The following is a 13,562-nucleotide window of genomic DNA, read 5'->3' as shown; positions in this document are numbered from 1 at the left end:
GGGGGTGTGTCAGTGAGCTGATAATCAAAACGAAGACAGGAGGTGATTTCAAAAAATGAAAGGTACAAGATGATCATAAGAAAACATTTTTTATTTGTTTGTTATTTGTTTATCCTCCGTGGATCAAACCATTCCATTTCCAAATCAAAATAGTATAGTTTTTGGTGTTTCATGGTAAAGCGTCTCTCTATCTGCCTGTGTGGCTTCCATGGAAAACACAGCGAAGACCACTGGAACAGAAGGTATTACCTCTTAAACCAATGCTGATGCCAAAACACACTCCTTCACTCACCTCTTGTACCAAGACTCCGCTTCTTTGTTCTCATTGGACGATCGGAGAAGGCGGCCCAGGTTCACCATGGCAACATAGTGCGCTGGTTTGAGTCGAACTGCCTGCTGGTAATGAGCGGCTGCCAGCTCCCCCTCTCCTGGACGAGAGGACGTGGGAAAGAGAGAGGAGAGGAAGACGGAGGAAGGAAATAAAGGAAGGGACAAGAGCGGAAGAGAAATAAGGCAGGAAGTGAGAAGGAATGAGGAAGGAAACAAGAAAAACAAATGAGACAAATGGAAATGAAACCAATTCAATTTATGAGACTACGTTTTCCTAAATGTAATACCTACTACTGATGAGAATTATATAGCTTCTGCTTCCATTAGAATTATAAAGTGATGGAGTACTGTGCTCATCCAGTCTACTCTACTTGAATCAAAAGCCATTCATTGTTGCAGAGGGGGGTGACTGACCCTGATACAGCACTTTATATTCACTTACAGGAGCGCACTGCTGCGTTTTAGACCAGGAACTACAAATTGTGTCGCTGCTGACCATTTTGAAAAACATATCACACATGTTTCCATTGATCTGCCACCCCTGCGGCGGCCATTGGTTGGGTCTTAAACTTCTTTGGGTATGCAGTGTGTAAGTCCATTTGTCTCCATTTACTTTCACTACTGCGGGATGTTGAGTATGTTTCAGCTAATTTCAGTCCAGCCTGAAAATCATCTTGAAACTTGCTTGTAATAAACAATCCATCAGGGTTAACATTTGGTCAACTTTATTTTCTCGCACTCATTTAGCCTCTGCTAAGTGAAACACAGTGGTATTGTAACAGTTTGACTTCTTTGTTTAATTTAACGCTGAGGTGCTTCACAAAATGCAGCCTGACAGAAACCTAAACTAAGGATTGATCAGTTGGTTCCCCTTTTACAATGAGGGCAGTTCAATAAGTAAAAAACAAACTAACAGACTTTGCAAACAAATTTAGATAAATCATACAGTATATCCCATCCAAACAAACAGTTCTTTCAATGTCATGCTGCATGGAAGGTAGAAAACTAATCTTAATACTTAAGGTACACTTGGGAAATAAACATAATGTTATAGTTAGTTTATATCTAATGCGGTAAATCAGTAAAAACCAGGGCAGGCTTTTAAAAACAGGCTCTTTCAGTTTGAAATATAGGCAGTGTTTGAAGGCTTTACTCAGTGTACACCTGTGTATTTCTATGCAGTGGAAGATTATAGTGCTAATGGGAGCCTATGTTTACCCATCATCCCGGGGGCCAGAGAGCTGCTAGCTTCAACTCACCCGTATCCACCAGAAACACTCCATAGTTATTATGCAGGTCGGAGCTGTCAGGACAGTTCTCGATGCCTTTCAGATACACTTCATTGGCTTCAGGAAAGCGCTTCTGTGGGAGAATGCAGATGAAGTGAACACAGGATTAAAAAGAGGGATGAACCAGACCAAGGTTATAGGAGGCTGCACTGTAACAGGTTCCTCTAATGAGAGAGGCCTGCACAGAGATGATCTATCTACAGCTAAAGCTAATAAAAAGCTTAACTCATTGAAGAGCTCAGTGAAATATGGCTCATGTATGTGAGAGTGGAGGCTTTCTGTTCTCTGGATGTTTCACCTGTTCCGCGTAGAGTGACGCCAGACTGGAGTAAGCATCAGCAAAATGTGGACCGAAGCGGATTGAGTCCTTCAGCAGAGCCTCAGCCTCTTTCTCCTTCCCCTGGGACCTGGAACACAGCATCATCATCATCATCATCATCATCATTATCATCATCATCATCATCACCATCATCATCATCATCATCATCATCATCATCATCATCATCATCATCACCATGACTGTCCTCATCGTCATCAACACCACCACCACCACCACCATCATCATCATCATCATCATCATCATCATCACCATCATCATCATCATCAACACCACCACCACCATCATCATCATCATCATCATGACTGTCCTCATCGTCATCAACACCACCACCATCATCATCATCATCATCATCATGACTGTCATCATCGTCATCAACACCATCATCATCATCATCATCATCATCAACACCACCACCATCATCATCATCATCATCATCATCATTATCATCATCATCATCATCACCATCATCATCATCATCATCATCATCATCATCATCATCATCATCATCACCATGACTGTCCTCATCGTCATCAACACCACCACCACCACCACCATCATCATCATCATCATCATCATCATCATCACCATCATCATCATCATCAACACCACCACCACCATCATCATCATCATCATCATGACTGTCCTCATCGTCATCAACACCACCACCATCATCATCATCATCATCATGACTGTCATCATCATCATCATCATCATCATCATCATCATTGTGATTGTTCAGGTGTGTTGTGGCCTGTTAGCAGTTGGTACAGCCATAAGGCTTAGTGGTAGTGCACCTAACAACAAATCATTTTACCAGCACAACCTGCTTCATGACAGTAGCAGCAATATTTGGCAATATTTATCAACATCACTATCGTCATTCTTTGTAGGACCTATATTAATGTACGCTTATTTTCTTCATCATATCCACAATCATCTTAATCATCTTCATCTTCACACTTCCAATCATAACCATAGATTACACACCGGTAGCTTTTCATTTCACTGTCATGCAATTTTACACATAATTTATTCCTGTTGACAAAAGAAACAAACAGCACACATACACACACACAGACACACACACACAGACACACACACACACACAGACACAGACACACACACTTCCTCGATTGTTCTTATAGCTCCAGTGATAAAACAGACTGGTAATGGAGCTGAGCCATAATAATGGACTTTGTTTCGGCTTCATTTATTTATGTAATTTTCTATTAAAGCCGGCAGAGCTGAGGGCGGTCCACATTGTTTGACCGCAAGACAAACAAAGAAAGAAAAAAAACCCCTCCACCACTGTGCACAGAGCTTGTCAGATTACAGCGGCGGTGTCAGGAGTGGGGATAATTGAAGACTTTCATTTAGTGAACGAGGTGAGTGATTGTTTTTCGGGCCCTTAAGTCGCTGACTCCTGTATGACTAATACCACCACATCTTTAGCAGACCCCTTCATTTCCATCTGAGCACTGAGGCTATGTTTCAACATATCTCTCAATTCTGTTTGTGTCCACACTGATACAGTCGTGACTCCGAGGGTCCGCATGAGCACTGCAATGAATCATGGCCGTTAAAGTTTAACTGTGCTTTGCTGGCCGAAAACTAAGTGGGTGAGAATCTCCAGTTTAATCACACGCCTACTCTTCCTGAGGATGTCATTATCTCTGATGTTCATCACAAATAAAAATCCATAAATCTGCTTAAAAGAGACGCTTCAGAACTGAGAATCCTCACACGTTTCCTTCAGCATCGCAGTTATCCAGTGATAGCTCTCTATACATCCACGGCTACACTGCCAATAGGAGCTGATCACAGCTGATTCAGCACAATCTAATTTTAGTGTATGTCAACAAATATACCCCCCAAAAAAAAGAGGACTATATTGGTGTTAGCATGTTTCTAATTAGCAAAGACATCTTTGACCTCCTCCATTTTCACACAAATGTCAAATTTCACACTGGTTTTGTTGTGAGGTAGTCATGCATAGTTGGTACATTGCCTGCAGTAGATCCTGATCAGCGCGCTCTCAGTTAGGAAAGATCCGACCGGGAGCACCAGCAGACTAGCAGAGCGGTGTGTTGCTGTGCATGGGGCCACCGGAAAAAATCTGTTTTAGACACTTTTAGAATATTTAGGATATTTTCAGCCAATTATCTTCCTGTAAAAACAGCACTTTCCCTTGGCACTACATTTTTTCAACCGCTAAACTACCGTATTCCTACGCACAAGTGTATATATTACAACTGCAGGTCAGCTGAGTGAATCACAAAGCGGCATGATACCGTGCGTTCTGTAGGTTTGCTTGTGCGCTTTTCTGGTGGTCCCAGTGCACAGCAACACATCGCTCTGGACGCTACTCACATCGCTCTGGACGCTGCTCAGGATCTAATGCACGTAATGTACTGACTACGCTTGACTGCCTCACACAACCCCGCGTCAAAAAAAACCTGAACTATCCTTTTAAAGATTAAAGAAACCATTAGAACTCAGAGATCCACTTTAAAATGCAGGAAAGTTGCTCAGAGGCGTCAGAGGAGGCAATACAGGCAAATGCTTGGGGCCACCCCAAAGGGGAAAAGGGGCCCAAACCTACACTATACGGTGCCCCCCAGCGTGTAGGATCGCCACTGAAGTTGCTCCGGCCGGGATTCAAATGACAGGCGGACCAGAGAGGTTGCAGGAAAAACAGTAGGTAATAATGGCTGCAATTACTCCTGTGCTGAGGGTGAAAATGACCCACTTAATGACAAAATCACTGACCAGCTCAGATAATGTTAAAACCAGCGCAGCTCCCCTGGAGAAATAAAAGAGGCTTTGGAACTAAACCCCTCAGACTGAGACTTGAGAGTGATTCGAGACGACTCCTACACTGACTCTGAGGAGAAGAGGGAGACACTGCTGCTTTACAACACTCTCAGCCATGAAGTAGAAATTATGATGAGGCGATGTAGTTGTTCTGACAAGTGCGATTTAGATGAGGGTGAACATCGAAAGGCAGACAACAGCACCACAGTTTATGAGTTTAGGTTTTACGTGTACAGGCTAATAACGTAGGTAACTATTTACCAAGGCTGTATATGCAAAATAGCTTAACCTCACAATGCTATTTACAAATAAGACTTTCACACAGCACTAAGCCACTGGCATTAAAATAAATGAGATAAATGAAGGGACATTGTTTTTAGCACTGTTCTCCCCGGCATCACTAGCAAAATCAGTTATAACATTATCCGCTTATTTTCATTAAGAATTCCCCAAACATCTCTCCTTTCATGTAATATCTCTGCCTTTAAAGCCATTTGCTGCACAAGTCCTAACAGGGTAGAAAAGCCTCTGGAGCTCTCCTAAAATATCGGCACAGGTAGGAGTCGTTCCCTGAGTAAGAAGGTGGATAAAATGCTTTTGCTTCAAAACCTAAACATAAAATCAAAAATGCTGAGGATTTATTTCAATGTCAAAGTGAAGAAATTCAATGAAGCGCAGGAGTAACTATGACTCTCTTAAGGTAGCCAAATGCCTCGTCATCTAATTAGTGACGCGCATGAATGGATGAACGAGATTCCCACTTTCTGTGCTCTGAGACACTCGGGTTCCTTTCAGATCAGGTTCGGGGACCTTTAGTAAATATCACAGTCATGTAAAGGGACACAACAGTTTTGATCATCTACAGCAAACTGTGGTAGAAAGAGCAGGAAAAATGTAAGATGTCAAAAACTGTAAAGGGTCAACAGTTGTCCAGTCATGTTACCGTGTCATATCGGACAACGTGAGGTTCCATCAGACCGCAGTGCAGCGGTTCAGGAAATGTTTTCATTGTCAATTTTCCACCATTCCACAATAGAAAGTACAGAGGAGAGTTTCATAAACCAAGATTACTGGATAAACCAGGCTTACTTGAACAAATCAGGATAATCTTTTCTTTAATAAAGCAGGTTTTAGTAAGTTTGACCTAAGCTAGCATGGAAACTTAGCGCTCCAGACTAGAATGGTTCCTGTCAAGCCTTGTTGTCAGGTTCATATTCACCTCATATACATTACTTCCATGGGCCCTGAACCACAGACTGCATGATTAAAACCAGAGAGGAGTTTATCCTGTTGGTTCGGTCTGACCTCCCTTCTAGTCTAAAACATGAAGCCAAAAGTTCTCTTTGGCTTTCTTTTGTTTTATTTTTACATGTAATTCTTCATATTATATGTTATGTAATATGTGCTGTTCACATCAGCTCTGTGTTGGCTTCATGGATTAGCTTAAGTTAGTTTAACTTAGTGAGTTTTTTAGGCTCAATCAAGCCTGGCTTCAAACAATAAGACCTGAGGGATGTTTTAATAAAGGAGGCTCAGAAAAGCTGGACTTGCTGTGAAAAGCCTTTCGTGAACGAGCCTGATGAACTGATATAGGATCAGTCTGTCATGGAGCCAATTTAAAGTAAAGCCTTGTTTATTTCATGTCTTTGAAACACAGACCCGGAGACATCAAGCACGGATCACCTAAATTCCATCCATCAATCCATGAGCTCTAACGCTCATCCCTGAGGGTCGCATTGGGGCTGGAGCCAATCCCAGCTGATATTGGGTGAGAGGCGGGGTTCATCTTGGACAGGTCGCCGGTCTATCACAGTCTATCATGCTCACAATCACACCTACGTGCAATTTAGAGTCGCCTGTTAACCTGCTCGTCTTTGCACTGTGGCAGGAAATCCACTCAGACACAAGGAGAACATGCAAACTGCACACAGAAATTCACAATGGAGAAATCAGACATGGACACAAAACTGGGATCGCCACGGCCTCACAGCAGCAAGAGTCTACACTTATATTACAGAGAATAAACAACACGAAAACCATGAGAACCGCTGCATATAAGAGAAAATCTGGCAGCATGTTGGAGAGCATCCTTCCTGCATGAGTAGTTTGGATTTTCTCTGTATCATAAGTTCTGAAAAGGTGTTGTCTGCCTGTCCCTCTTGTGTTTTCTCACAGTTTTCTGAGTGTCTGATGCTTTAAGTTCATTTCTGTGACATTTAAAGAGACTAAATGTGTTTCTCGCTATGAGACTACAGACATGGGTCCAAGTTGTTCCTTGTAGGTAATCAATACTGCAAGTGTCAAAAAGTGATGAATTTGACATTTGCGACTAACTCCCTCGTGCTCACGGTGCAGAGGTAAAGAGGAACATTCAGGAGGAAGTTTGGGTTCAGTTGTAGTTCAGCCTGAGGCGAAGCAAAACCTGAAAACTGGTCTGACCGGGACCCGGCGAGCTTTCAGGTTTCCACAGTAAGTTAGGTTGGATTCAAACCTCCTTTACGAAATACAACTTCCTGTAAAGTAGCTTGAATTACTGAAATATCTGCTTTGTTATAAACACCCCTCAGGTCTCCTTTACAGAGCAAGACAGAATGTTCTGGTGTTCCAAAGGCAATGAAAGGAGTCAGTGAAGTTCTCATCGTTTTCTTTGGTTTAAAACCAGAGGTAATGGAGATATGATTGAATGATTAAAGATGTTTTTTTTTTTCTCTTGGTTTGCTCATAATTAGGAGCTCAGGGAAAAAAATATTTTTTTTTTTTAGCAACACGTAAGAAGTTACTGCTGGATCATTAAGACGTCTCCAGCTGTGAGGGTCCCTAATAGTTTTAGGAGCTCTTTGGAAAGTTAAGAAATTCAAACTTCCTTTAAACTAGAAACTGTTCAAAAACTGCCAGCACAACATTATCAAAGTCTCCAGCTGTGCTGAGCGTCCTCAGTTTCTGTCATATTTCACAAATTGATGGTCAGGGTTTCTGCGTGTGTGTGTGTGTGTGTGTGTGTGTGTGTGTGTGTGTGTCTTACTTGAGGAGGTTTCCCAGGTTGAAGAGAGCTCGGTTATGCTGAGGGTTGGTGTCCAGTGCTTTCCTGTAGTAACGCTCAGCCTCCTCTGGGCTGCGTGTCAGAGTGCCGAGGTTGTTCATGGCGCTGGCATGACGGGGATATAACCTGAGAGAGGAGGAGAGAGGAATAGAGGAAATAAGTTTTTTTATAAAAATACAAATACAAAATACAAAAATGCCTAGACCTTGAAAAAATCAAAGAGCCACAGTCAGTAAATCAGTGTATGAAATATGGGAGTCCCTGGGGGGTTCAGACGTGCTCCTCATCGACAACTAGAACCTCCTGAAATTTTTTTTTTTTTTTTTTGCGAGGTCTCAAAAATGAACCTTTATTAACCTTATTATTTAGTATTTATCCGTTTGGGAGCATCTTTTTGCAGGTCACTGTCAATATGTTTGATTCTTTTGAAAATAAGATCATTAAATTAGATTCATTCAAACCATTTACTCCATTTAAATGTAGTTTTCAAAAAGAGCGAATCTTTTTTTTTTTTAGACTCAGACACGTCAGAGTAGTTCCTGTCAGTTGAAACACCCTGTTAAAGGAAAATGTGTTACAAACTTCAAAAGCTCAAATTTGTGAGTGTAACTTAATAGATCAAATACATTAACTAAATAGATTAACTAAACGTGAACTTTAGTCTAGATCCTCACACTTTTAAAACTGTTTAAAAATGCTGATTATAATGCTGGCGAGTCTGTTCTGGAAGTAAACAAACACAATATGTGGCAGTTTATTTGTAATATTGAGATAGAGAGATGCTGTCACTGCACACACAGGTTTCATTAATGTTCTACCATTAAGATTTTCTTCATTTAAGATGCATCAATATAATTTACATTAATAATAGATTTTTAATCCTAGTGATGAGCCCCCAGAGAATTACCAGCAGTTCCTCTCGGCTTTACGGCGTTTTAGCCTCTTTTAGCTGATTGTTCTGGTCTCACCTCCAATAAACCTGTCAACTGCCACTGTACCTGTCCACCACCAGACAGCAGGCGGACACAGCCAGAGACCAGCTGGTGAACACAGTGGAGCATTTAGCAGCTTTAAAAAAAAAAATGCATTGCACAAGACTGGAACATCCTACAACTGCTGAATACACTGACACATCTTTGAATAAACAGACTGTTATTAATGAATGAACTAACTAAAAGCTATTCATGTTCTGATACTATTAAAAGCTCATTTCCATCAGTAAAGCAGGATGATATCTTCAGTGATGAGAAGCTGCCAAACATAAAAAAAGTGCAGATTTTTTTTTATTTAGAACCCACTCTCTTCAATATGTGATGTAATGTGAATTAAACTAAAAATTATATGGTCATGAAAATGATTGACATGACCATGTATCATACACTGGAGAAAAAATAAAAAAATAAAACCTGTTGATTTTTTCTGGCACCAGCTCATGTTATCCTGACCTTTTTAAAATCTTTATTATAAGTGTTTTACTTATCCAATTAGTCTGTGACTCATTCGGGTCATTACTGACATCAAGAGCCTAAGCACTGCTGAAGCAGTCATTGTTGTTTTAATAATGGACGGATCACCCTGGCAGGAAACCTGTCTGGAGCAGACTGTCTGCCGGCTTGCTGCTTCTGGAACGGAGCTTCGCCGTCAGACTGTGTTCATCTGAGGAACCTCCACACTTCCAGATGGAAGCATACCATAACATGATCATGATTGGACTAAGTGCCTTGTCATAGTGATAAGGATTATCTTCAGGGCAAATGGTGCAGATAAATCAGCAGTGAGTGTGTGGAAGCTGCAGCCAGCAGCCTCTCTGCTGACATTTACTGCCACTCTCCATCACCGCTACAAAAGACCTCTGTGTAATTGGAATACATTTTTATAGTTAGAGCCCATGATGGTGACACAGGCCTGACAAGACGCCCGGGGGCAGGAGGGGAGCTTTACTGTTTCTATGGTAACCTTGTGCCACGTGTTAATGGGTTGGCGTTTCACAGCGCAGAAAGAGGAGCAGCTGTGGAAACCAGCAACGATGAATGCTAACTGACTGGTTATCCGGGTCACAAACTTCATTTGTACGGGGGTTACGCTCTAACTACGGTGACGACATGCCTACGCTCCAAAGCTACGCACGTCTTCTCAAAGGTTTAACCACACACCCGGGCTGCGGAGATGTCGGGAACGCAGGAGCTGTGACTGACCGCTGGGGCTTCTGATCATCTCATATTCAACAAGGCGAACATTCCCGCCATGACTCATCTAACAGAGCACATGAAAGAATAACAGAGTAAATAAAGGAGAATGTGTTTCACTTAAACACAATGATGCTGTTTAGTGTTGCCATGTGATATCTAACACTTCAAATCAAAACCTACATTGTAGATATCCACGGTGCGACGTCTGTGAACCCCTTGAATCAAACTTAAATCTGGCTTCACACCTTTGGTTGGGAGTGAACATGATGTGGCATTAGTTTATTACTTGATCATGAATTACCTCTTTTTTTTCTGCAAAACTCATGAAAAGGATTTTATTATCAAGACAACTCAAATTTTGACCTGATGATGGACCTAGATGAAAAGTCAACCATTAACTGTTGGAACATTTTATTTGGGTTGATGAACCCACCAACTGACACTGTCATGCTTACAGCCCCGATGCTGGCCTGGCTAAAGGTCACCAACGTTAGTAACTTCAATCCTCCCTGCAGACAGTGGTAAACTAAACTAAGGAAATGGATGCATCGCCTGTGTCACATCAACTTTAACTTTCTGGTGGAGATTTGAAGAGTCGACTGTTCTGTACATAACTGAGGAGTAAGAAAGATGCTGGGTGCATCCCATTTCCCTTACTTGATCATCCCTTGCTTCTAAATTTAAACTTATTTTTCCTGTCCTCCACCTTGAAGCTCGTACCACAGCTCTTGTTTCTGCTCTGAGGAGCGAGGTTACACCAGACCGTCATGTCCTGAAGTCCGACACACCCCTTTATCAGAGAGCTGTCAGTGATTGGACAGTGAAGCTAATCAGACTGATCTGAAACCGGATCACAACATCACTGTGGTTTTACACCGAAGAAGACAGACATTAATGTATTTAATAGATTCAAGTGTATTATGCTCAAACTTTAGATTTGTTTAGTGTTTTAACTTGTTTTGTTCTTTGGAATTAGAACTTTTTCTCTGCCTGATCTGTTATTTCCCTTTTAATCTGTATCATGGATAATATATTCAGAAAGAGGAGGAGTCTGAAGTCTTCCACAAATAATCACATTTTACTTACTATGTAGTTTAATGTGAGATATATTTACTTAATTTCCACTTTCCCTAGAACTTCTGGGCTGATAAATCACTTCTACCAATGATGACACTTTCTAATCCTGAACATAAATCCAGACATTTTGACGCAAGTAATGAATAAATTAAAAAAACATGCTGCTGTCAGGAGAAATGTTTCATGTGCATTTAGAGTCTGAGCAGTGAAATTCATTTACACACTGTGGTTCGACTGATCTGTCCACAGTATAAATAAAGAACGCAAGTTTTTAATAAATGTGCTGTTTCACAAACACGTGATGTTTGTCAGACACAGCTGTGCTGCTGGTGGTGGTGGTAACTACACACCCTTCTTATATTGGGGACAGCACACACTGTATATGGGCAATTCCAAACCATTAAAAGTTGTGATATGACTGATGAGGCTCAGGACAGCTGATCCAGCTGTGCTGCCATCATTAAAAATGGATGTTGCTTCAGATGATGGTTCAGAGATGATTTCTCCCATCTCTCCTTGTGTCTTTAGCAGGAGGGACTAAGATGCAAGGAAAGGACACGAGGGAGGGAAACATGAAGGCAATTAAGAGAATTGGGATGTACAGCAGAGTACTGACTGTGGCACACACACATAAAATCACATTAAATAAAAATAGAAGACATAATGAATAAATTAAGAACGGAGAGTCACTCTTGATGATACGTCAAGTCTGAAACTGACACGTTAAACAAACTTCCAAAGTTTGTGACTTTCACAAACTGTGAGGGACTCAAAGGGATTTCTGTCCCTCTCACTGCCTTGCTTGGAAAATTAGACTAGGTCAAAACCATAGACTGTAAATACAGATGGACATAGCCTCTGTGACGTCACCTATAGGTTTCTGAGGAGCGGTTTTGAAGCTCAGAATGGGCTGCTCCACCTTCCCCATCTTGGCAGCGTCTGACTCTGCCAATATCCCGGCCAATCCAAAAATGGTCAAAGAGGAGGGGCGTGTGTGGAGCTGGTTTGTGGCAAGCGTACACTCTCCCGGCTGTTACTCAAAGCTGCTGGCTTAAAAATTGTAAACCCTAATAAAATTTAAACAGGTCGGCCGCAAGTGGCTATTATAGGAACTGCAGTTTTTGGATCCTCTGTGTTGGCTTCATTTTTCAGGCCCCAGAGTTTGCTGCTTGGTCACAACCTAGTATATGGCTGGACTGTGTATCGTACACATAAGGACATAGTTGAAAACTTTTTGTGGAATCACTGTAAACAACTACTTTCAATGGACAGTAGTTAAAGCTGCAGGAAAAGTCACTAAATGTCACTAGATGTTATAACATGCCAGTTAGCATAATCATGATGTCACTGTGTCGTGTTTGGATTGTGCCTTCACTTCCAAGCTGCTGCTCTGCTGTGGCTAAAATCCTGATTTTATAACCATGAAGTCATCTGACAAAAATCACCAGAAACATAAATTAAAGACAAAGACTGTGCTGTAATTTACTTGTACAAAGATCACTTAGAGAGAAAGTTAGCAGCTCATTCGTGCCTATGGCAGCTGCTGTGTGCTCAGCAAAGAGAAGACAGCCCGACCTCGCTTACGTGGGGCAAAAGTGGCGACTCTGTTCTACGGAAGCTAAAGTTTGTCCCTAAAAGTTGCTAGATTTGTTGCTAGGTGCTGAAAAGTCAGTAAATCTAGTGACAAAGGCACTAAGTTGGCAACACTGCCTATAAACACCCCCCTGATGATGTAATGGAAAGCAGCCAATGGGGAAACTCCAACACTTGGCCAGCCGACCAATGTAACAAGCCAATGACAATGCTGTAACTTGATCAGTCAGTCAGTCAGTCAGTCAGTCAGTCAGTCAGTCAGTCACAAACATTTGCGTCTCTAAGGCCTCGTTGTCATAAATGGAGGAGCAGACAGGAAGCGGAGGCTGGTTAATTAAAGTCAGAGTGAGGGGTCCGGTGGGTTTGAGGTTATTAGGAGCTGGGATGCGGTTTGGAGCTGGATGAAAGCTGCTGCTGGTCTCTGCTGGGGTTTGGCAGGACGGCAACGCTGGATTAGCAGAGAGTTGTTGTGCTGAAGCTCACACATACTGACAGTACACAACTCTGCTGCTGGGAGGGAGAGAGAGAGAGAGAGAGAGAGAGAGAGAGAGGGAGAGAGGAGGGAGAAGGAGAGGAAGGAAGGTAGCGAGGGAGGCAGAGAGAGTGCAGAGATAAATGGAGTGATGGAGAGGAAGAATTTAGGAGTCAGGAAATGTGGATGTTGGAAAAAAAGAAGAGAACGAGTGGAACGGCCACGAGAGTTTAACTGTCCACGGATTAAAACAAGCAACATCACAGTCCATTATGACCACTGATTAGAGCAGAACAATGAATCCTTTTTACATTCAAATCCTGATTGAAGTGCAGTGAGTTGACTACCGTTGATTTTGAAGGATATAATGACAACTGTCTCTGGCAGATTTACTCAGCTGGAGCTAATTGAGAAATGT

General features: G+C 41.9%; 1 protein-coding gene across 1 annotated transcript in view; it reads right to left on the bottom strand.

Annotated features, from left to right (window-relative positions):
- tmtc1 (transmembrane and tetratricopeptide repeat containing 1) overlaps positions 1-13,562 on the bottom strand; it is a 146,529-nt gene that overhangs the window by 14,481 nt on the left and 118,486 nt on the right. Inside the window, exons 11-14 of the mRNA XM_022749816.1 lie at positions 7,796-7,939; positions 1,918-2,026; positions 1,590-1,692; positions 293-428 (exon numbers count right to left, since the gene is read on the bottom strand). Coding sequence (XP_022605537.1) covers positions 293-428; positions 1,590-1,692; positions 1,918-2,026; positions 7,796-7,939 — 492 coding nt within the window. The remainder of the gene's footprint in view (positions 1-292; positions 429-1,589; positions 1,693-1,917; positions 2,027-7,795; positions 7,940-13,562) is intronic.

Source organism: Seriola dumerili, unplaced genomic scaffold (genome assembly GCF_002260705.1).
Source record: "Seriola dumerili isolate Sdu_G_001 unplaced genomic scaffold, Sdu_1.0 BDQW01000138.1, whole genome shotgun sequence".
In the NCBI taxonomy this organism is placed as follows: domain Eukaryota; kingdom Metazoa; phylum Chordata; class Actinopteri; order Carangiformes; family Carangidae; genus Seriola; species Seriola dumerili.
Note: the sequence above shows the minus strand (reverse complement) of the source record. Positions and strands in the feature narration are given on the sequence as shown.